Genomic DNA, 21,781 nt, shown 5'->3' with positions numbered 1-21,781 from the left:
GAGATCGCGCCATTGCACTCCAGCCTGGGCAAAAAGAGCAAAACTCTGTCTCAAAAAAAAAAAAAGAAAAGAAAAGAAAACTCATTACAGTGTTCACCCCTGGTCTGTGTACCCTTCTGTATTTGTGTTACACTCCAATCTGAGGTTTACATTACAACATGTCAAACCTGTGAAGCTTGAAATGAATAAAACCTTATATTGGCCCCAGCATAGGGCAACGCAGTAGCCATTAATTTAATGCTGAATGAACAGACAAATGGCTGGAGGTGGGACACGGTAGCTCTAAGATGGCCTCTTAACTTTTGAGGTCTCCTGAAAAAGTGCTAGTCCAGAATGATTCACTTTCCAGATGAGCAGGAGACACCCACCCCAAGGTCACTTACTCGAGGTTTTACAGACCAGTTTAAGAAACTGCCTAAGGACAAGTAATTTAGCAAATGGCAGAGCCTGGATATGAGTCCAGGTAGTCAGGCTCCAGAATCCAGGCTTTTCCCCACTACTTTATAGTGGTTTGGGGCACCACCGGCCACAGACCCCTTTGTCTCCCCCTCAGATCCAGACAGGTAGAGGTCCTGTCTTAAATCACTCTTGTGGGTTGGACAGGTCTCCTGGACACCCAGGAGTGGGAGAGTCCTGCTGCCCGAGGAGACTGGGGGTACATGAGGACGAAAATCTGACTCTGCTCAAGAAGGAATAAGGGAGGGAAGGGGATGCCTGGTGGGACTTCCGTTCCTGTCTGTCCCACTCAGGGCAAGCTAGGGCTGACGGAACCTCAGACCAGCCAGTCACTTCTTAATGAGCTCACAGCTGGACTAGCAGGCAGACAGAATATCCGTTTGGTTAACTGTATAACCGTTTGGTTGACTACAGAACTCATGGAGTGACAGGGAGAGGGGGCAATTTGAGGAAGTGACAGCGCGGTTTCCTGAACATCTAACTGAATGACAGCCTGCCTAGGACTGGCTGGGGCTGGTAGCCTGACAGTGGAAAAGACAGGCAGCCTCCTGAGGACCTTGCAGGCTGACTAACTGATGGTCCGTGGTGCTACTGCCTGCCTGGGTGGCCAGATGTTGTGAATGACTATTGTCAGGAATCACAGCTGGCCTGGGGGAATGTCTAGATGTTATACTGTCTGGCACTGTGTAAAGGAGGGCCACCTGGGGAAACCTCAGGCTGACTGATCAACAGATCCGTGGCTGCTTGCTAGGCAGCTGTATCTGGTAATCAACTGTCCACGCTGCTCGAATCACAGCATGCTGGAGGGCCTGGCTGGGTGCTCTGACTGACTGATCACCTGACAGACGGTGCGGTCAGTCGGATGCTGAGAATGACTGACGATGTGATGAGGGGCGGATTGAACGAGTCACAGGCCAGCTGGCCAGCAGCAAAATCAGCATAACTGTCTGACTCGATGGCTGTACGTGGTTACGGACTGTCTGCTCTGATAGAATCTCAGCTTCAACGCATCAGAGGAGACTGATTGACCAATGGTGGGGATGAGTCGCCTGAGAAATGACAGACTGGCTGACCCACTGACAGGTGGTGTGGAGGCTTAATCCTACCTCTAGTTGCTGTGACTATTTGCTTTGAGGGCCTAGCTGGGTGTTGTGACTGATCATGGTGTGAATGAGAAGTAATCTGAGGGAAAGACAGTGATCAACTGATAGTGTCCGACAGGGCTGTATTAGATGCTGACAATGAATGACAGCTTGCCCCGACCTAATCACAGCCCGCCTGGGGGCATGGCTGGATGCTGCAGTCTATGAGAGGATTTAGCCAGGGAGAATCGCAGCTGGTCCCAGGGCTATGGTGGGTGGAGAGGAGGACTGATTGAGGACAGGACGGTCATAGGGAATGATACGGCTGGCTGGCTAACAGTGCTGTCTGACTGCCTCCAGGGAGTCGCCGCTGGCCCGGGGGCACAAATGGAAGCCGGTATTGACTGCCCGGCAGTGTGGATGGGGACCGGGGGTCTGATTAGGCACCTCTCTGGTGCGACCGCCTGAGCGGTTGGATGGGGCGCTAGTCCACCTGGGAGCCCCGGCCTACTTGGGGTTAAAATGTGATGACGGGCTGACTGACGGTAATAGGGAGTATGACAGAACTCAGGAGCCACTGTGACTGGCTGATAAGGTGATTGGCTAGCAGTGTGACAGACAGACCAGCGCACGGGCAGGGCCTCGGGCAACTTTAGCTACCGCCACTGTCGCTCCCGCTGCCGCCGCCGCCCAGACGCACTCTGGGAAAGTGTGGCCAGCACCCGCCTCCGGGACCGAGCCGGGCGGCAGGGAGGGGTTCGGTCACGGCTCTCCGGTTGGTCCGCGCGGGTGCTGCGAGTCGCGAGCCGCGGCCAATAGGCTGCGCGTTCCCGGCCACGCCCGCGCGAGCTCTCTTCTCGCGAGGCCGGCTAGGCCCGAATGTCGTTAGCCGTGGGGAAAGATGGCGGAAAATTTAAAAGGTGAAGCAGTGGAGACAGAGGCGCGGGCCCGCTGGCCGGGCCGGGTGGGCTGGAGGGGTGGCGTCGCCGGCTCGGGACCCCGGCGTCTGAGGCCCCGGCGCCGGGAGCCGGAAGCTCGGCGCGGAAAGGATGGAGCTCGGGGAGCGCGGGCCTGGTGCGCGGGGCTGGGCGGGGCTGAGGGGAGGGGGCGCGTACCTCGGAACGCAGCGGGCCTGGGGCTAAGTGGGGACGCAGGAGGGGGGCGCGCACCGCAGATCGCGACCGGACCAGCGCGCGCACGCGCGGGGGCTTGTCGGGGAGGCCGCGCCCGCGCGCGGGAAAATCGGCCCCCGGTGACCGTTACCCATTCGGTGTCCACGCGAGACGCCGGAAGGGGAGGGAAGATAAGGGGGACAGACCCCCCCTTCAGAGTGCGGGGACAGGGAACTCTTCAGGGGGAACGTATCGCCTCTCGGCGTGATGGGGGAAGGGTTTGGAATAGAGGATCCCCCAGAAGAGGGAAATGGGGCCTTCCTAGTAGGACAGCTGGACTCCCCCATGTGCAGGGAAAGAGGGGTGACTCAGTTATGTTGGGGGGCCCCTCTATGTGACAAAAGCCGCAGGGAGGACGGGTTCCACAAGTTCGGGACCTCTGAGGGGTTCAGGAGAGTCCACCTGTGGCCAGTTCCGGAGCCAGCAGCTGGAGGTATTAGTTGGGACCACTTAAGTGGGGTTTCGAATGCAAGTGAAGGAAGGGGTTTGCCAGGAGAGGAAAGCGTGGGCACATGCGGGCTCGGTCTCCACTTGATCTTGCCTAAGTGGGGGGGTATGGCTTGCACACGAAATAATTTTGAAAAGCTCTTGTACGTTTTTAGGTTGACATCTAGAGTTTAAGTGTGATTTTTGCAATGGGAGGCAGCAAATATTAAACATTTTAAAAAGATGAAGTAGGATGAGGACTGACTGCCCTTGGAATGTTTTGAGACGTGATTTGATAAAATGGCTTCTAAAGCACATTGATTAAGAATGTGCCTTGAATCAGAAAGAAATCTATTTTTTAAAATCTCTATGTCTTACAAAATTTTGGCAGCCCCAGAAGTATACCAGGTATATTTAAAAGAATCAGTGTCACTAATCTGTACTGCTTTGCATATAAATTCAGAGCATAACCCTTTGGATGAGCTTTACTCTTCACAGAAAGATGGATGAGACAAAGTCAAAATGTAGTGTGAAAAAATATACCTTGTGGATTTAAGGCACCCAGATTGATCATTTAAGGAGCCTTCCTGTAATGTAGTATCATTCCACAATCTCTTGCTCATAATTCCGAAATCTAAAAAGCCCTGAAAACTGAAATCCTTTTCTTAAATTTGGCAACATTTATGGCAAAAGTAGAGTATAAAGTGGAACTATTCTGTGAGGCTATTTTATATCTCTATTTCTCCTATTTAATGTGGGAAATTCATACTTTTGCTGCAGGACAGTTAATGCATTTGATTATAGCTTGATGTCCTGTGGCCACGCTGGGGGTGTTAGGTGATGTATCCTAGAACTAGTCTTGTAAAATCCAAAAAATTTTGAATTCCAAAACACATCTGGCCCAGGAGTTTGAGATAAGGGATTAAAGACCAGTCTTTCCAGTTAGCCTTTGTTTGGTGCCCTGGAGGTTTTAATCTTGTCCTCCCATCCGCGCCCACTGCCCCCAACACCTCAGGGCATTGCATCCTACTGAGATGGGGGGTTGTTCTCTTTCTTTTGCAAAGTGGAGAGAAGGGTAGTCAGGTCCTGAACCCAAAGCAGGTTTGCAGGCAGTATTAGGAATGACATGGAGTTTGAAGCTCTGGAAATAGATTCCTTTAGGAGGATTCATGTTGCAAACCCCACTCAGAGGTCTGCTGCTCCAGGGGCAGCCTTGGGCAGTGAGCATTGGGGTTCAAAGCACATTTCTGTTGTGGAACAGTCTCAGCATTGGGGAAGGCCTGTGGATTAAATTTCCCTGACTCTTAGGCAGTCTTTGGGATGTCCCAGGGAGGATTTGGGGTCCCCTTTGACACCTGGCCTTGTCAGACTGCCCAGTAATAGTTCTTTCTGCCCTGCTTGATCCAGGCTGCAGCGTGTGTTGCAAGTCTTCTTGGAATCAGCTGCAGGACCTGTGCCGCTTGGCCAAGCTCTCCTGCCCTGCCCTCGGTATCTCTAAGAGGAACCTCTATGACTTTGAAGTCGAGTACCTGTGCGATTACAAGAAGATCCGCGTGAGTCTGGGGTGACCATGCTCTGGGAGGGGACAGGTCACAAGGAAGTTAAGTGTCCTGCCCTCTTGTCCCCAACTGCCCACATCTGTTTCCAAAGGGAATTTTCTCCTCTGACCCTGAAAAAATAGGATGAACAGACCCTTTTATCCCTATGTTACAGATAGGGAAACTAAGTAGCTTTCTGATGGGGGCAGGAGCCGGAATGAATTCTCTTCCCATCTCCCTAGGAATACAAAGTAACTGCAGAGGTTGAGATGCTGAACCCTAGAGTGGAAATGTCAACAGCTAACGGCTACTGAGCACTTTCAGTGTGCCAGGTGCTTCCTCTAGGAAACTCATTTAATCCCCTAACAACTGTGAAATGGGGACAGTTATTGCCAGAAGGGGGAGTGGCAGGATGGTTAGGAGAACAAACTGGAGTCAGCATGCTTGGGTTCCAGTCCTGGTTGTGTTTACCTACCCAAACCCTCAGTACTTCATTTCCTTTGTCATAAAAGGGGGATGACTAGGAGCATCCACCTCATGTCGGGTTGTGAGGATTAAGTTAGTTAATAATACATGTAAGCTGCCTAAAACAGGCAAGGACTTGTCAGGGTCCAGGTGAGCCATAGTGGTGGCAGTGATGATGGTTTGTCACTGGATGTATTTTGAAGGTGGGGCTAACGGGATGTGCGGAGGGTGGATGTCGGAAGTGTGAACAAAAGAGGATTCAAGGATGACTCCAGGAGTTCCGGTCTGAACAGCTAGAAGGAGGGAGCTGATGATGGGGAAGACCAAGGAGGGGAGTGGGTTTGGGAGATTAATTAAAAGTTGGAACAGTTTCGACAGACAGTAAGGGGGAGAGCAGGATTTGAACCTGGTAATCCTCACTCTAGAGCCCATGCTTTTTAACCACCGCATGAAGTCATTCCAGAAAAGGGGTGGGGTGGGTTAGGTGTTATCCATCAGCTTTGGCATGGAAGCCCCATGAAGGCTGGCCCAAAGATCTCACCACTTATGGTACCACCGTTCCCCTACCCACCCCCAACAGGAACAGGAATATTACCTGGTGAAATGGCGCGGATATCCAGACTCAGAGAGCACCTGGGAGCCACGGCAGAATCTCAAGTGTGTGCGTATCCTCAAGCAGTTCCACAAGGACTTAGAGAGGGAGCTGCTCCGGCGGCACCACCGGTCAAAGACCCCCCGGCACCTGGACCCAAGCTTGGCCAACTACCTGGTGCAGAAGGCCAAGCAGAGGCGGGCGCTCCGTCGCTGGGAGCAGGAGCTCAATGCCAAGCGCAGCCATCTGGGACGCATCACTGTAGAGAATGAGGTGGACCTGGACGGCCCCCCGCGGGCCTTCGTGTACATCAATGAGTACCGTGTTGGTGAGGGCATCACCCTCAACCAGGTGGCTGTGGGCTGCGAGTGCCAGGACTGTCTGTGGGCACCCACTGGAGGCTGCTGCCCGGGGGCGTCACTGCACAAGTTTGCCTACAATGACCAGGGCCAGGTGCGGCTTCGAGCCGGGCTGCCCATCTACGAGTGCAACTCCCGCTGCCGCTGTGGCTATGACTGCCCGAATCGCGTGGTACAGAAAGGCATCCGATATGACCTCTGCATCTTCCGCACAGATGATGGGCGTGGCTGGGGCGTCCGCACCCTGGAGAAGATTCGCAAGAACAGCTTCGTCATGGAGTACGTGGGAGAGGTAGGGAGATGGGACCAGTGTGTGTGTGCAGCTCTTCCCACCCTGTGTTCACAGTGTGCACCCAGCTCTCCTCACTGTGTGTCTGCAACTCCCTGCTTTCCCTATGGGAAAGGCCTGGTACACTGATCTGAGTGTCATAGGGACATCGGGCAGGGACAAGTATTCCATGCTGGTGGTTACAGAAACACCGAAATACTTCTGCACTGGGTTGACTTTATCAGGGTACTTAGCAAAGAAGAAAAGTGGGAGCTGAGATCCAGGCAGCCTTAGCATTCCTTGTATCAGGCCATGTGGTCTGGCATAGGGCTGCATCAGCTGGAAAGGCACTTCCTCTTCTCATTTCACAAGGGCCCATCTTATCACCAAGCAGTATCTGCCTGAGGAGCATTGTTTTACCAGTCTGCACAGAAGGAACGCAGTCTGGAGTAGGATGAGACGTGCTTTGGACAAAGGTTGGCTAACTCCTTTAGACTTTCAGGACACTGGGGAAAGCTGAGTGTACTAGGCAAGCCAGCCATTGTAAAAACAACTCCCTCATCTTAGTGACTTTGCACATTACAAGTTTGCTTGCTTATGGAACAGTCCACTGTGGGGGTTTGGGTGGGTATCCTTTCACACAGCGACTGGGATACCGAGGCTCTTTCCCTCCTGTGCCTTTGCTGTGCCTTGAAGCCTTGGAGTCACCACTAGATCCTCAGCATTGCCTAGCAGGCGGGCCAAGTCGGGGATAGAAGGGGCCCATCCTAGTGGGCCAGGCCTAGATGCAGCACCCATCACTTCTGCTCATGCTCCACTGGCTGGAACTGAGTCACTGGCCTTACCTCCGTGCAAGGGAGGCAACGGGATGTGCTTTAGCCATGTGCCCAGCTGCACAAGGCTAAAGCACAGCCATAACTAGCAAGTAGATAACAAGTATCTACAACAGAAAAATGTCACATTCTAAGATGGGATGCAGTTAGCATTTGGGATGAGATGAATTTTTGTTATGTAGAACTGTCTCATGCATTGGGGGACATTTAGCATTCCTGGACCTTTACCATTTAAATCCATGAGTGTGCCCTGTCATAGTGACAACCCCAGATACATGTATATATTTCCATAGGTCCCTTAGGGGTGTGGTCCCTTAGGGGTGTGATATGGTTGGAAAGTGACAGAAACTGGCCTGAGGAACACTCACATGAGGGTGTCCACACTGTAGCACTGATACTGATGACAAGGAGAGGCTCCTGCTCTGAGAAACTGTAAAGTAGAGAGGGTCACACCCCACAGGGACAGAGACAATCTTGGGCAGAACAATCTATACCACAGAGGACCCTGACAGTCTGGGCAAGGAGACAGCCACACCCTGTCCAGATAACCCTGCTGGCCTGCTGGAGGAGATGTCCACATGCCACAGGACCTGGCCATCTAGAAGGAGGAGTGGGGAGGTGTCCACACCCTGAGGGCTCCTGACAGTGGGAGGGGGAGGGAGTCCTGATAATCTGTAGGAAGTCCATGTCTCACAGTGACCCCAGTGACCTGGAGGAAGAGCTTGTGCTCTCCACACTCTAGAGGACCTGGTCTGATTTAGGAAGTGTCCACACCCATGCTGTCATGACAGTCAGGAAAAAGAAGTGTCCTCACCCCAGAGGGATCCAGACAGCCTGGAGATCTAGTCTATACCCAAGGGTACCCTGACAGTATCGGGGTAAGTGTCCATGCCCTCAGTGTCCTGACACTCTGGATGAAGTGTCCAGAGGTTGAAGGAACCCAAACTCTCTGGAGGAGGACATGTCCAGACCCCACAGGACCCCGACAGTCCACTGTCCTAGGAGCTGCACAGAGCAAGAAGTATCTCAGCCTCACTCTACTGGCATCTGGAGGAAACACTGTCCACCACACAGGGTCCTGACAGTCGAGGAGGAAGACTCTATGCCCCAAGGGCAGCCTCGGACCCTCCTGGGCCTGAGAGTTTTCTGGCTGCTCTTCCTTAGTGTCTTTAATCCTCTACCCTGGAAACATCAAGGTTTCCAGGGATCCTCTCAGCCCTGTCCTCACCCTTCCTGCTCTCCACACATTCTTGCTGCACTATTTCCTGGTCGCCCTCCAGCACTCTCAGACCTGTGGGTCCTCCTGATGGTGCCACAGGCCTCTGGAGAGAGCCAAACTCATCTTCCCGCATCCCCCTCTGAAGAGACAGTATAGCAAATTCTGGATCCTGACTGCCTGAGGCCGAAACCCAGCTCCACTACTCATCAGCAGTCACTAACCTCTGTGCCTGCATTTACTAATCTGCAAAATGGGAACGATAATAGCACTCAACTCACACACTTGTTACAAAAATTATTAAATGAGTTACTATGTATCAAGCACTTGGAAAAAGCACTTGAACAGTGTTCAGTACACAGTAAGTTTGATACAAACATTATCAGCACAGTCCAAACTTCAGCAAATCCAAAATGTCCAGAAGACCAAGTTTTTTTGTAACTCATCTGGCTACAGGACCCAGCCTGACTGGATAGGGTCCTATTTGTAGTCTTTATTTATCCTACCTGGGGTAATAGTCATAAATTTCGTTGCAGCAGTTCTAATTTACTTGATTCTGTAGTGCCGTCCCAGACGCTGCCAGGGTGTTACAGAATCAAGGGCCTATCTGCACACCATGCTATCTACTGTCCTCCTTCAGCTGGGACATGTACTGACAGTCTGTACCAAGAACTCCCTCCACGGGAGCTGCCCTTCCCTCCTTTGCAGCCTCCCACGTTGGGTCAGAACTTTCACGTTCCTGCAGAACATTCCCATCCTCACCCAAGAGACAGTGCCAGCCTATTTTACCCATTCTAAAACATGCATTTTCTTCCTATTTTAACATCTCTGAAATGAAAATGTCTTAATTAAATCATGGTGTATCATTTATAATTAACAGCAGTTTTTCCTTTCTTGGTAAAGGGCACATAAAATAAGGGTGTGCCTTACATTTATAAGTGGTTCTTATAACCACTCGTAACATTGCTCACTCTCCTATCAGAAACAGGAACACCTTTCACATCCATGATCTTGTATGGATCTTTACAACAGTCCCTGTCAGGTTGGGATTTTGTCACTGTCATTCCCATTCTGCAGATGAGAAAACTGAGGCCCAGAGGTGGAATAACTTCATTAAAATCACAAAAGTAGTATAATGGATTAAAAAAAAAAGGCCCAAATAATGTCTAAAACTGGTGCCCTGCCAGGCTGTAGCTTTTTTTTTTTTTTTTTTTTTTTTTTTTGGCTGAGGAAACAGGCAGAGAGAACATTCAGGATCCCATGTCCAGGAGGGGGCAGAGCAGCAGCTGACTTCAAGTCTTCTAGTTCCCAATCACGTCAGCACCCTCTCAGAACTGCCAGCTTATAGCCTGTCTTTTCCATTCATTCTGGAGAGCTGTTAGGGAGCGGAGACAGGCCGATCTGTTCCCAAGCTTTCAGGGTTGACCAGTCATTAGAGAATGGGACTGAAAAGAAGAGGAGAAGGAACCAGGAAGCGTTTGTGCCCTGGAGGGCCTGCAGTATGACTCACTCCTGGTGAGATTGGAAGAGCAGGTAGTGGCAGAATAGGCATGAAGATGGAGACCAGGGAGGATGTGGGCACTCCCCATGGCTCGAGGAGGGCCTGCAGTGAAAAAGATGGCTCATACCCCACCCACTAGGCCCGTGAGCCTGGGAGAGGCTGCCCTTTGATCCCAGGGCTTTATCAGACAAGTGGCCAGCTTTTGAGGTAGGGGAGGAATGGGAAGCTTGGAAAGCTGCCCAGAGAGGTCCCATCTGTTTGAGCTGATGCCACAAGGAAGACTGTGTGTTCTCCAGAGGTGAAGGGAGACTGATCTTGACATATTCCACCCTCATGCTGTGGCCCTTAGGAAGAGTCCCCACTCTTCCACCAGGTGGTAAAGCCCTTTTACGATCTGCAACTTGTTTTAGAGAATCCTTCTCTTCTCCATTCCCCCTCAAGCCCTAAGCATTGTTTCCTGATCACAATCTTACACTGTGGGTATCTGAATCTGTCTCTCTGTGACCAGACTTTGACCCCTTGAGGGCAGGGACCAATCCTGGTTCCTGTGTATCCCCTTCCCACCTGTGACCCCTGAGAATGGTGACTGGGGCTGGTCCCTGTGTCTCCCTGATCAGACCGTGAGCCCTGGGTGCTGGGACTGGGCACAAGGAAGGCCTCAATAAAAACTCACCGAATGGATGAGTAAACAAACAAAAACAGGGTGCAGGGGAGCCAGGTTCCTCAAGGAACAGAACTGGAGCACGGGGCAGTGGGTAGTGTGGCCCGAGGGTGGGGGTAAATCTTGGTTTCCTCAAGGCATTGTTAGTCAGCCGTTGGCATGGAACACAGCCTTGAGGGGACAGCCAGGAGAACACCAGTGTGGCCATCCTAGCTAAGGAGATGGATTCCCAAGTCAGAAGGGCATGGTCACCGGCCCACATGAGGGTGAGCAAGGAAGGAGGCCTGAGAGGGGTCTCTGGAGAAGGGAGGGGAAGGAAAAAGTATGGCAGGGGAGTGCTGGAGCTACCTGCAGGGCCGCCACTTGGACAGAGGACAGGCTGCTAAGCCAGCAAGCAGAATCAAAGTAAACAGCAGTCCCCATGTGTCTCCTGTGTGCTGTGCACTGTTCTTGGCTGAGGTACAGTGGGACCCCCACCCAGGGAAGGGCCTGGTCAGCTATGCTTGGGGATTGCCAGGAGACTGCCACTGCTGGCCGCGGGGAAGAGGGGCCATGGGGCCGCAGAGGAGAGATTTGTTGGGGTGGATTGGGAGGAAAGGACAGGCTGGGGCTAGGATGGCAGCAAAGCTTCCTGTTTCCTAGGACAGGCAGGGACCCAGTTGGGGAGGAGGCACCCACTGCTGTCTGAAGCACCAGTTGACACCATGCAGCCCTGAGCCGAGGGAGAGCTCCTCTCACCATGCTCTCCCTTCATCTTTCCTCCCTCTCTGCTGCTGTCTCTGAAGTGTGTGGCCTCAGCCTCTTTCTGGCTCTCTGGACCTCGGCCTCCCTCTGCCTCTGCCTCCACCTCTCTTGCCTGAGGCCCTTGCCCCTTTTCCCCATGGTCTGGATCTCTTCTTCCCCTCTCCCCACACCCTCCCTGCTGGGTCCTACACGGGCTCAGGCTCCCTTGCCTGGATCAGTCAGTGTCTCTCCCCGTGGCACCCCGGGTCACTTTCTTTCTTGCCCTTGCTTTGGTCTCTCCTGATCACCTTCCTGCTCCGTCCCAGGGTGCTGGAGGCTCCAGGGGTTCTTGGGCAGCTCTTGCTGGGTGGCAGCAGGAGGCGCTCACATGGCCCCAGTTGAGCCCTGCAGCCAGGCCAGCCTGCGTTCACCGCCAGGGACTCCTCCTGTTAGCCAGAGGCCTGAGGCGGGCCGGGTGGTTGCCAGTTGAGGCCCAGCTCCCCACGAAGGGCCAACAGACCCTCTGCGTCACTGCCTGCGTGTGTCCATGGGCAGGGGTGCCTCCTGCTCTCTGTCCTTCGGAGGTCAGGAGCAGTGCCGGCTTTCCTGAGCCTTCACAGTCAATCTCCCCTCACCCATGGCCCTCTCCCTAGATCATTACCTCAGAGGAGGCGGAGCGGCGGGGCCAGATCTACGACCGCCAGGGTGCCACCTACCTCTTTGACCTGGACTACGTGGAGGACGTGTACACCGTGGATGCCGCCTACTATGGCAACATCTCCCACTTTGTCAACCACAGTGTGGGTACCCCCGGCAGGCGGGCAGGGGGTCAAGAGGGGCAGACTGGGACCCCTCCTCACTCTCCCAACTGTTCTTTCTCGCCCAGTGTGACCCCAACCTGCAGGTGTACAACGTCTTCATAGACAACCTTGATGAGCGGCTGCCCCGCATCGCTTTCTTTGCCACAAGAACCATCCGGGCAGGCGAGGAGCTCACCTTTGATTACAACATGCAAGGTGGGGGTGGCACGGGACTGGGGGCAGGGGCGCACTGTGACTTAGGACACAAGGACCCCTCCCGAAGGCACACCAGTCACTCAGAGAACCAAGGAAAATTCTGTAGCGGGGGCTTTAAGATGCTCTTCCTGACTCCCAGTCCCCATTCGGACTACTAGACCCCTGCCTACCCCTTGAGTCTCCTCATTCCCAGCCCCTGAACCCTAACCCTGAGGCATTCATACCAACTTCTCCCAAGATTCCCGGAGAGTTAAGACACTCCTGACTCCAGTCTTGACTGAATTTCCCTCATCCCCCAGCCCCTCCCCACTCCTAGCTCCCTTTGGCCTTCTTCATCCCAAGCCTCTGGACACCCTTGTGGCCTCCAGCCAGTCCCCTCCTTGATAAGCTAGCCACCTCTGAGACCCTCAAAGGTAGGTCTTTGGCAGGAGAGTTCAGATGTACCTCTGGATGCCCAGGTGGCCCTCTATTCCTGCCCCTGCCCCCTCCCCCCACCTAAAATGACCCTCCTGGTTCCCTGACAGCTCCCTGCCTCCCCCAGCATTCCTCAACCCATGGCCTGAACAACCTCCAGTGCTGAGCCCTGGCCCCAGCCCCAAACCACCAACCCTAAGATCTCCTCCCAACTCAAATTCCAGAGTTGCTCCCAGCCCCCAAGATCCTTGGTCTCATGGTATAAAGGGTAGTGGGACCCTTCATCCAGGCCTTCTAACAAGTCCCCTGCCTCCTTTCCTGCCTTCCTCCCTCCCTCCTCCCCCTCCCTCCCTGCCTCCTTCCCTCCTCTCCTCCCTGGCTGTGACTCCACAGTGGACCCCGTGGACATGGAGAGCACCCGCATGGACTCCAACTTTGGCCTGGCTGGGCTCCCTGGCTCCCCTAAGAAGCGGGTCCGTATTGAGTGCAAGTGTGGGACTGAGTCCTGCCGCAAATACCTCTTCTAGCCCTTAGAAGTCTGAGGCCAGACTGACCGAGGGGGCCTGAAGCTACACGCACCTCCCCCACCGCTGCCCTCCTGTCGAGAATGACTGCCAGGGCCTCACCTGCCTCCACCTGCCCCCACCTGCTCCTACCTGCTCTACGTTCAGGACTGTGGCCGTGGTGAGGACTGACTCCAGGAGTCCCCTTTCCCTGTCCCAGCCCCATCTGTGGGTTGCACTTACAAACCCCCACCCACCTTCAGAAATAGTTTTTCAACATCAAGACTTTCTGTCGTTGGGATTCATGGTCTATTAAGGAGGTCCAAGGGGTGAGTCCCAGCCCAGCCCCAGAATATATTTGTTTTTGCACCTGCTTCTGCCTGGAGCTTGAGGGGTCTGCTGCAGGCCTCCTCCCTACTACCCCAAAGGTATGGGGAAACAACCCCAGGGCAGGCAGACATCAGAGGCCAGAGTGCCCAGCCCGACATGAAGCTGGTTCCCCGACCACAGAAACTTTGTACTAGTGAAAGAAAGGGGGTCCCTGGGCTACGGGCTGAGGCTGGTTTCTGCTCATGCTTACAGTGCTGGCTAGTGTTGGCCCAAAGAGCTGTTGGGTCTCTTCTTTAGGGCTGCATATCTGAGAAGTGGATGCCCACATGCCACTGGAAGGGAAGTGGGTGTCCATGGCCCACTGAGCAGTGAGAGGAAGGCAGTACAGAGCTGGCCAGCCCTGGAGGTGGGCTGGGACCAAGCTCTGCCTTCACAGTGCAGAGAAGGTACCTAGGGCTCTTGGGAGCTCTACGGTTGCTGGGGGCCCTGACCTGGGGTGTCAAGACCGCTGACACCACTCAGAGCTGGAACCAAGATCTAAATAGTCCGTAGATAGCACTTAGGACAAGAATGTGCATTGATGGGGTGGTGATGAGGTGCCAGGCACTGGGTAGAGCACCTGGTCCACGTGGATTGTCTCAGGGAAGCCTTGAAAACCACGGAGGTAGATCCCAGGAAGGGGCCCATGTGGCAGAAGGCAAAGTACAGGCCAAGGATTGGGGGTGGGGTAGATGGCTTCCCCACTATGGGATGACGAGGTGAGAGGGAAGCCCTTGCTGCCTGCCATTCCCAGACCCCAGCCCTTTGCGTTCATCCTGGGTCCACTGGTCTCAAAAGTCACCTGCCTACAAATGTACAAAAGGCGAAGGTTCTGATGGCTGCCTTGCTCCCCCAACCCCTGTGAGGTCTTCTCTAGGAAGTCCTTTCTGACTACCTGTGCCCAGAGTGCCCCTATGTGAGACTGTATGCCCTGCTTTCAGACGCCAGATCTATGTGTCTGTCTGTGTGTCCATCCCGCCGGCCCCCCAGACTAACCTCCAGGCATGGACTGAATCTGGTTCTCCTCTTGTACACCCCTCAACTCTACGCAGCCTGGAGTGGGCATCAATAAAATGAACTGTCGACTGAACAAACCAAGATGTGAGGTGCTTGTGTGGGTGGGGGTTGAGGGGATAGAGGCTGGGAGCTGGGTTTGCCCAGGAACACGTTCCTCAAACCTCAGCCATTTGACTCTAATCCTCAAAATTTCAGCCCCCAAGCATATTACTTACACCATCGTCTATATAACATCTTGACCTAAAATAAGTTTGTTTTATACTTAAACTTTAAAATGCACTTAAGGCTGGGTGTGGTGGCTCACATCTTTAATCCCGGCACTTTGGGAGGCCAAGGCAGGCAGACTGCTTGAGCTCAGGAGTTCGAGACCAGCATGGGCAATGTGGTGAAACCATGTCTCTACAAAAAATACAAAAATTGGCCAGGTGTGGTGGCATGTGCCTGTGGTCCCAGCTACTCAGGAGGCTGAAGTGGGAAGATTGCTTGAGCCTGGGAGGCGGAGGTTGCAGTGAGCTGAGATCTCACCACTGTACTCCAGCCTGTCTCAATGCAATTAAATTGACTGGTTTAGACTGGCCATAACTGGTTTTGACTGGACTTGACTGATCTTGACCTGTGTTGGCTGACTTTGACTCGTCATGATTGACTGTGACTGGTGGTAGCTAGCTGTGACTGGCCTCAACTTGTCTTGACCAATCAGGACTGGCTTGGACTGAGATTGACCAATTTTGACTGCTTAAACTGGCTGTGATCAGCCTGAACTGGCTTGGATTGGCCTGGACCAGCAGGGACTGAAATGGACTGGTTTTGACCAGCTTTGACCAGCCTTGACTGGTCTTGGCCTGCTGTGACTAACCTGGACCAGCTGTGACTGGCCGTGACTATAATTGACTAGTTTGGACTGGCCATGACTGGCTTTGACCCATCCTGACTAGCCATGACCAGTGGTTTCTGGCCTTGACTGGCCGTGATCAGCTTTGACCAGCTTAGACTAGCCATAACCAGCTTTGATCAGTCTTGACTGGCCATGACTGGTAGTGTCTGGCTAGACCCTGCCACCTCCTGCCTGACCAAGTGCCCAGGCCTCAGGTGCTATATACAGCACTGGGGGGGTAGGGGGAGGGTAAGAGGAGTGGAGCAAAGTGGAGAGAGAGAAAACCAAATCCACTGCTGTCTAAATGGAAAAACCATAATCACTTGCCATAAGCAAACAAAAATAACCAGAGAAATACATCAATGGAAATATTAAAATGTGATAATATTCTAGCTAGACCTTCTAGCTGGACCTTCCCTGCTCTTAAAGGCTTTGAACCCAAAATCTGTCTCCTGCATTCAAAATGAAAAGTTTGTGTGTGCTGGGGAAGCTTTTTCTGCAAATATTTATTGAGCATCTATATGGTGCCAGGGTATAAAGTGGAGAACGAAGAGCACATTTCAGATATACTTACTCGTTTTCATCATCTCTCAACCTGAATGGGAGCCAGTGCTCTTTGTTTTTGCTCAGAGACCTCACATGCCATGACACAGATACCCAAATATTTCAAAGACCTCATACAGAGGTGACAGGATCCCAAAGAGCCCAGAGACCTCATACACAGGGTACCTAGGACATACACAGGGCACCTAGGGTATAAGGCCTCATAGACCATATACCCTGAACATTGACCCTAAACAACTCAGAAACCTCATACCCTGGGATACACACCTACATATATCTCAGAGCTCTCATAACTGGACACACCGCAAGTAACACAGGTTTCACTGAAACTATGGGCTACAGACTCCTAAACAGCTCTTAGACCTCACATACTGCTTCATATACCGGGATTCAGACCTCAAACACATCAGATAACTTTCCTTTGATGACAGAGATGCACAACCATCTCAAAGACCTTACAACTTGAGATGTCACTACCCAAACTATTTGGAGGCTCCACACCCTGATCATTGACTTCCAAACCGCTCAGATACTTAATATCCTGGGACAGACCCCTGAACAACTGAGCTGGCATACCCTGGACACAGACTGCCCAAACACCCGAGATACCTCGCCCTCTGAAAACAGATCCTTAAATGGTTCTGCCCTCATACCTTGGATAGAGACCCACAAATTTCTCAGAGACACCCTTGAAAACAGACAAGTAAACATCCCAGAGACCTTACACGTGAATATAGTGCCACAAACAACTCAGAGACTCAAGTCTTTGACGCAGACCCCAAGAGCTTAGAGATCTCACAGCCTGGAAACAGACCGTGCTCACAAGACTCATACCTGGGAAACAAATCTGTTTACAGCTCAAACATGACCTCACGCCTTCTGACACAGACCCCTCAACAGTTCAGAGCCAAGGCAGCCTAGGAATCAATATATTTCTATTCTGTTGGTAACAGACAATACCAAACACTTCAGAGACCTCACGCTTTGTAACCCACACACCCAAAGAGCTCAGAGACCTAGAAATCTGATTACAGACCTCCGGGAAGCTCAGAGACTTCACAATCAGGGATAAAGATCCACCAATTTCTCAGAGAACTCACAAACTGGGACAGAAATGGACCAACAGTTCAGAGACCTCACACCCTCTTCTCAGACCACCAGACAGCCCAGAGACCTCACACCACAGACACAATACTAGAGAGCCCTAAAATCACATACGCTGGAATACAGGCCTAAAAACTACTGAGAGGCTCACACCTTGGACACAGATTCCTGTTCGGAGATGTCATATACTGGACATAGAGCTCCCGGAAATAGCTCACAGCCTTTATACACTGAGACAGATCCCCAAACAGCTCAGAGGCCTCACAGACCTGAAAATGTGGACACAAACCCTCTATAGAGCTTAAAGACCTCACACCCTATGACAAAATCCCTGAGGAACTCAGATCACACCCCCTGGACACGGACCCCAAATAGCTCAGAAACCTCATATCCTAGGCTCAGACCCCCAAACAGTTTGGAGTCTTCCCACTCTAAACGCAGACCTCTAAATGCTTCAGGAATATCACACCCTGGACTCAGCCCTCAAAACCATTCATGGAACTTGCCCTTTGTCCTCATCCAGAAAGATTTCAGATGGCTGACAGTCATGGACATGGATCACCAAACAGCTTTGAAACCTTTGTGCAAAGTTGGCCACAAACAGTGGAGAGACTTCGTAACTGGAACACAGACCCAAAACGGCTTAGGACCTCACATTGTGGACACAGGCTCCCAAATGACTCGGAGAACGTCTAACCTGGGAGACAGACATGAAAACAGTTCAGAGACATCACATCCTGGCTAAGTATGCCCACACAGCTCAAGCACCTCACATTATGGGACACAAACCCTCAAAGAGTTAACCTCACAACCTGAAAAGTAAACCCACAAACATGCCAGAGACCTCACACAGCAGACAGACAATGCAAAAATGCTCAGAGTTGACAAACTTTACACCCTAGGATACAGACCCCTAAATAGCCCAGTGACCCAGTGACATACAACTTGGGCACAGACCCCCCAACACTAGAGAGATGTCAGAAACTGATAACAGAACCCCAAACTGCTCAGAGACCCCAAACCCTAGAACCAGACCCCTAATAAGTCACAGACCTCATACCCTGGGACTGAGACTCCCCAACAGGAACTGTCTCACTCTTGGAAACATAACAGTTGAGGGACCTCAATACCAAGGAATACAGAGATCAGAGATCTGACACTTTGGGACACAGAGGGTGAAGCACTCCAGAGGCTTGAAACAGTAAAAAGACATTAGTACAAAGACATCAGACTCTGGAAACAAATCCTGAAACTGCTCAGAAAAATCAACCCTAGGACAAAACCCACGGCATCAAAGAAAACTCATTCGTTTGGGACATTGGCTCAAAACAGTTCGGGGGTGATACTCAAATACATCAGAGTTCTCATACAAGGGTACAAAACCTCACACCTGAAAAGAGAGACTGCTTAATAGTTCAGAGACATCATACTCTGCACAGGGACAACCAGAGAGTTAAGAAATTTCACACCTATAGACCTTCAAACACCTTTGAAAACTCACTCACTGGCGAACACACACCCATTAAAAGCTCAGAGACCTTAACCCTGGAACAAACCCCTAATGAGTCAGATATATCAAACCCCAGGACTGAGCCCTCTGAAAAGGAACAGAGACTTCACACCTGAAAATATATTCCAAACAGGTCAAGGGACTTTGAACCCAAAAGAGCTCAGGGACCATGTATCCTAGGACACCAGTGGACAAACAGCTCAGAGACCTCACAATGTAAACACAACCCGCAAAACAGCCCAGTGAACTCACCCCCCTGGAATGTAGACCAGAAAAAGCGCAGAACCCTCGAATTCAGGATTCAGAATCCTTCTGAGACTTAAGAGTATAGACCCCAAAATACAATTCAGAGAATTAATATGCTGGATGCAGAATATCAACTAATTCAGAGGCCTCAAATTGTGGGATGTACACACCCAAAGAGATCAGAGACCTCACATCCTGGACATACACCAACAAACAGACCAGGGACCTCAACCCTGTGACATGCACGCACACACACACGCACACAGAGCTCAGAAAATTCAAATTCTAGGAAACACACACCCAAAAAGAATGGGGACCTCACATCCTGTGACATACTCACAGAACGATCAAAAACCACACAAGCTGAGACATACACCCACAAATATTTCAGAGAACTAACATCTGGGGCCTTATACCCACAAACAGATCACCGAACTCAGTTCCTGAGACACATACACATAAAAATACCAGACACTTCACATGCCAGGACATATACCCATGAGTAGATCAGAGCACTCACACCTTGGGAAATAAACCAAAGACTATATCAGGGACCTCACATATTAATTGGGGCACACATTCACAAAGAGACCAGAGACTCAATTCCTGGGACGTAAACCCAAATACTTCAGAGATCTCGCATGCTGGGACAAAGAAATCAAGACAGGTCAGAACCTCACAACCTGGGACCCAGAGCCACAAGCAGATAAGAGATTATACACTGCTGACAAACATACAAGAACAGATCAGAACCCTCACATCCTGAGACATACAACCACAAGGAGATCAAAGAGCACACATCTTGACATACACCCATAACCAAACCAGAGACTTGACATTCTGGAACACTGATCCTCAAAGAGATCAGAGAATTCATACTCTTGGACTTACACCCACAAATAGGTAACAGACCTTGCAGGCTAGAAATACACACAGAACTAGATGGACGACCTGTCATCCTGGAACATAAACCCAAAAAGAGGCCAGAGAATTTACGTCTTAGGACACACACCCACAGTCACAACAGAGACTTCACATCCTAAAATATAAACCCACAAAGGATCAGAGATCATAAACTAAGGAATATACACCCACAAAGGAACAGATACTGTCCACCCTGGGATATATATTGAGAAAGACCAGATAAATGCACAACCTAGGAAATACACTAAAAAAATCCTGGGAAATGAATCCACAGATAGTAAACAAACACTGGGGTATACAAACCCACAAACAGATCAGAGACCATGCACCCTGGGACACATATCCACAGACAGTTTGGGGTTTCACGTCCTGGAACAAACAGCAAAAAACAAATCAGAGACATTAAACGCTTGGCAATACATGTGAAGAGATCAGAGATAACATAGCCTGGGACACTGACAAAATGTTCACAGACCTCGCATGCTAGGAAATTTGCCCAGAAAAAGATCAGAAATCTCACATCCTATGACACACAACCTCAAACAGATCACAGACATAAAATCCTGCAAAACACACCCACAAACCATTCACAAATCTTGCATCTTGGAACATACAACGACAAACAAATCAAAGACCTCACATCTAGGGGAGGTCACACCCATAAAGACAATACAGATAACAGACCCCGAGACACACGCATACCCAGATACATATAGATAACTGACATCTTGGGAATATAGTTGCAAACAGATCAGAGGGCTCACATCATGGGATATACACTGACAAAAAGATTAGAGACTTTACAACATGGACATGCACCCACACAGATCAGAGACCTCCACTCCAGCAACGTACATGGACAAATGGCTCAGAGATCTCACATCCTGGAGCATACAAAAACAAACAGATCAGAGACTATAAATCCTGCAGTATACAACCATAATCCAGTCACACTTCATGTGCTGAAAAACACACCCATAAACAGATGGTAGACATGACATCTTACAGCATAACTCCCAAGAGATCAGATGATTCAAGAGTTTTGGCTTCAAATTTCTCTCTCTGACCTCTGCTTCTGTCATCGCATCACCTTCTGTGACTCTACTTCCGTCATCACATGGTCCTCTCTGATGTGACACACACAGTCTTCTCAGACCCTGAAGGTCCTACCTTCCTCATATAAAGACTCTTGTGATGACAGTGGGCCCACCTGGATTGTCCAGGATAACTGCCCCCATCTCAGGATGCTTACCTAATATGTATTTGCAAAGTCCCCTTTCCAGATAAGACAACATATTAACAAGCTCCAGGAATGAGGTGAGGACATATTTGGGGATCTATCATCTGACGAAACAGAACATACATGCACAAAGAGAACCCTCACATCCTGGGACTTTCACCCATGAACTGTTCACATATCTCACAGCCGGAGTCATAGACCTCCAAAGGGATCGGAGAACTCCCACTCCTGGACATCAATCCAAAAAGATCAGAGAGCCACACACTCTGGGGCATACGCCAAATGATGCTCATAGTCCTCACACCCTGGGGATTAAACCCACAAAGACATAAGAGAACCACACTCTGCCAAGTACATTCTCAAAGAGAACCAGAACCTGACATGCTGGGATAGACACTAGCGAAGAGATCAGGGACCCCACATCCTGGGACAAACACCCTCGAACAGACTAGACTTCTGACTTTGACACACAGACACAAAGAACACAAAAAAACATATTCACTGACAGACACCCACAGACAGGCCCGGAACCTCACAAATTAGGCATAAAACCACAAAGAGAATGGGACTCACACCCTCTACAAACACCCTGAGGAGATGACACAGTCACATACTATGACACACACGCACAAATGGATCAGAGACCTATCTGAGAAACAACCAGAAACCACACCAGAGACCTCTAATACCACGACATGAACCACCAGG

At 51.1% G+C, this 21,781-nt stretch overlaps 1 protein-coding gene across 3 annotated transcripts; it reads left to right on the top strand.

Annotated features, from left to right (window-relative positions):
- The first annotated feature begins 1,222 nt into the window (after window positions 1-1,222).
- SUV39H1 (SUV39H1 histone lysine methyltransferase) lies at window positions 1,223-14,688 on the top strand. Of its 3 annotated transcripts, none has more exons than XM_007991609.3 (6): window positions 1,223-1,539; window positions 4,544-4,689; window positions 5,720-6,382; window positions 11,946-12,092; window positions 12,179-12,308; window positions 13,116-14,688. In XM_007991609.3, the coding sequence occupies exons 1-6, from the start codon at window positions 1,488-1,490 to the stop codon at window positions 13,247-13,249; spliced, it is 1,272 nt and encodes a 423-aa protein (XP_007989800.1). In that variant the 5' UTR covers window positions 1,223-1,487; the 3' UTR covers window positions 13,250-14,688. The 3 variants fall into 3 exon arrangements, with proteins under 3 accessions (XP_007989800.1, XP_007989804.1, XP_007989798.1); XM_007991613.3 differs by lacking the exon at window positions 1,223-1,539 and adding an exon at window positions 1,861-2,458; XM_007991607.3 differs by lacking the exon at window positions 1,223-1,539 and adding an exon at window positions 2,708-3,143.
- The last annotated feature ends 7,093 nt before the right edge of the window (window positions 14,689-21,781 follow it).

This window comes from Chlorocebus sabaeus, chromosome X (genome assembly GCF_047675955.1).
Source record: "Chlorocebus sabaeus isolate Y175 chromosome X, mChlSab1.0.hap1, whole genome shotgun sequence".
Classification (NCBI taxonomy): domain Eukaryota; kingdom Metazoa; phylum Chordata; class Mammalia; order Primates; family Cercopithecidae; genus Chlorocebus; species Chlorocebus sabaeus.
This window is presented reverse-complemented; position numbering and strand designations above follow the sequence as displayed.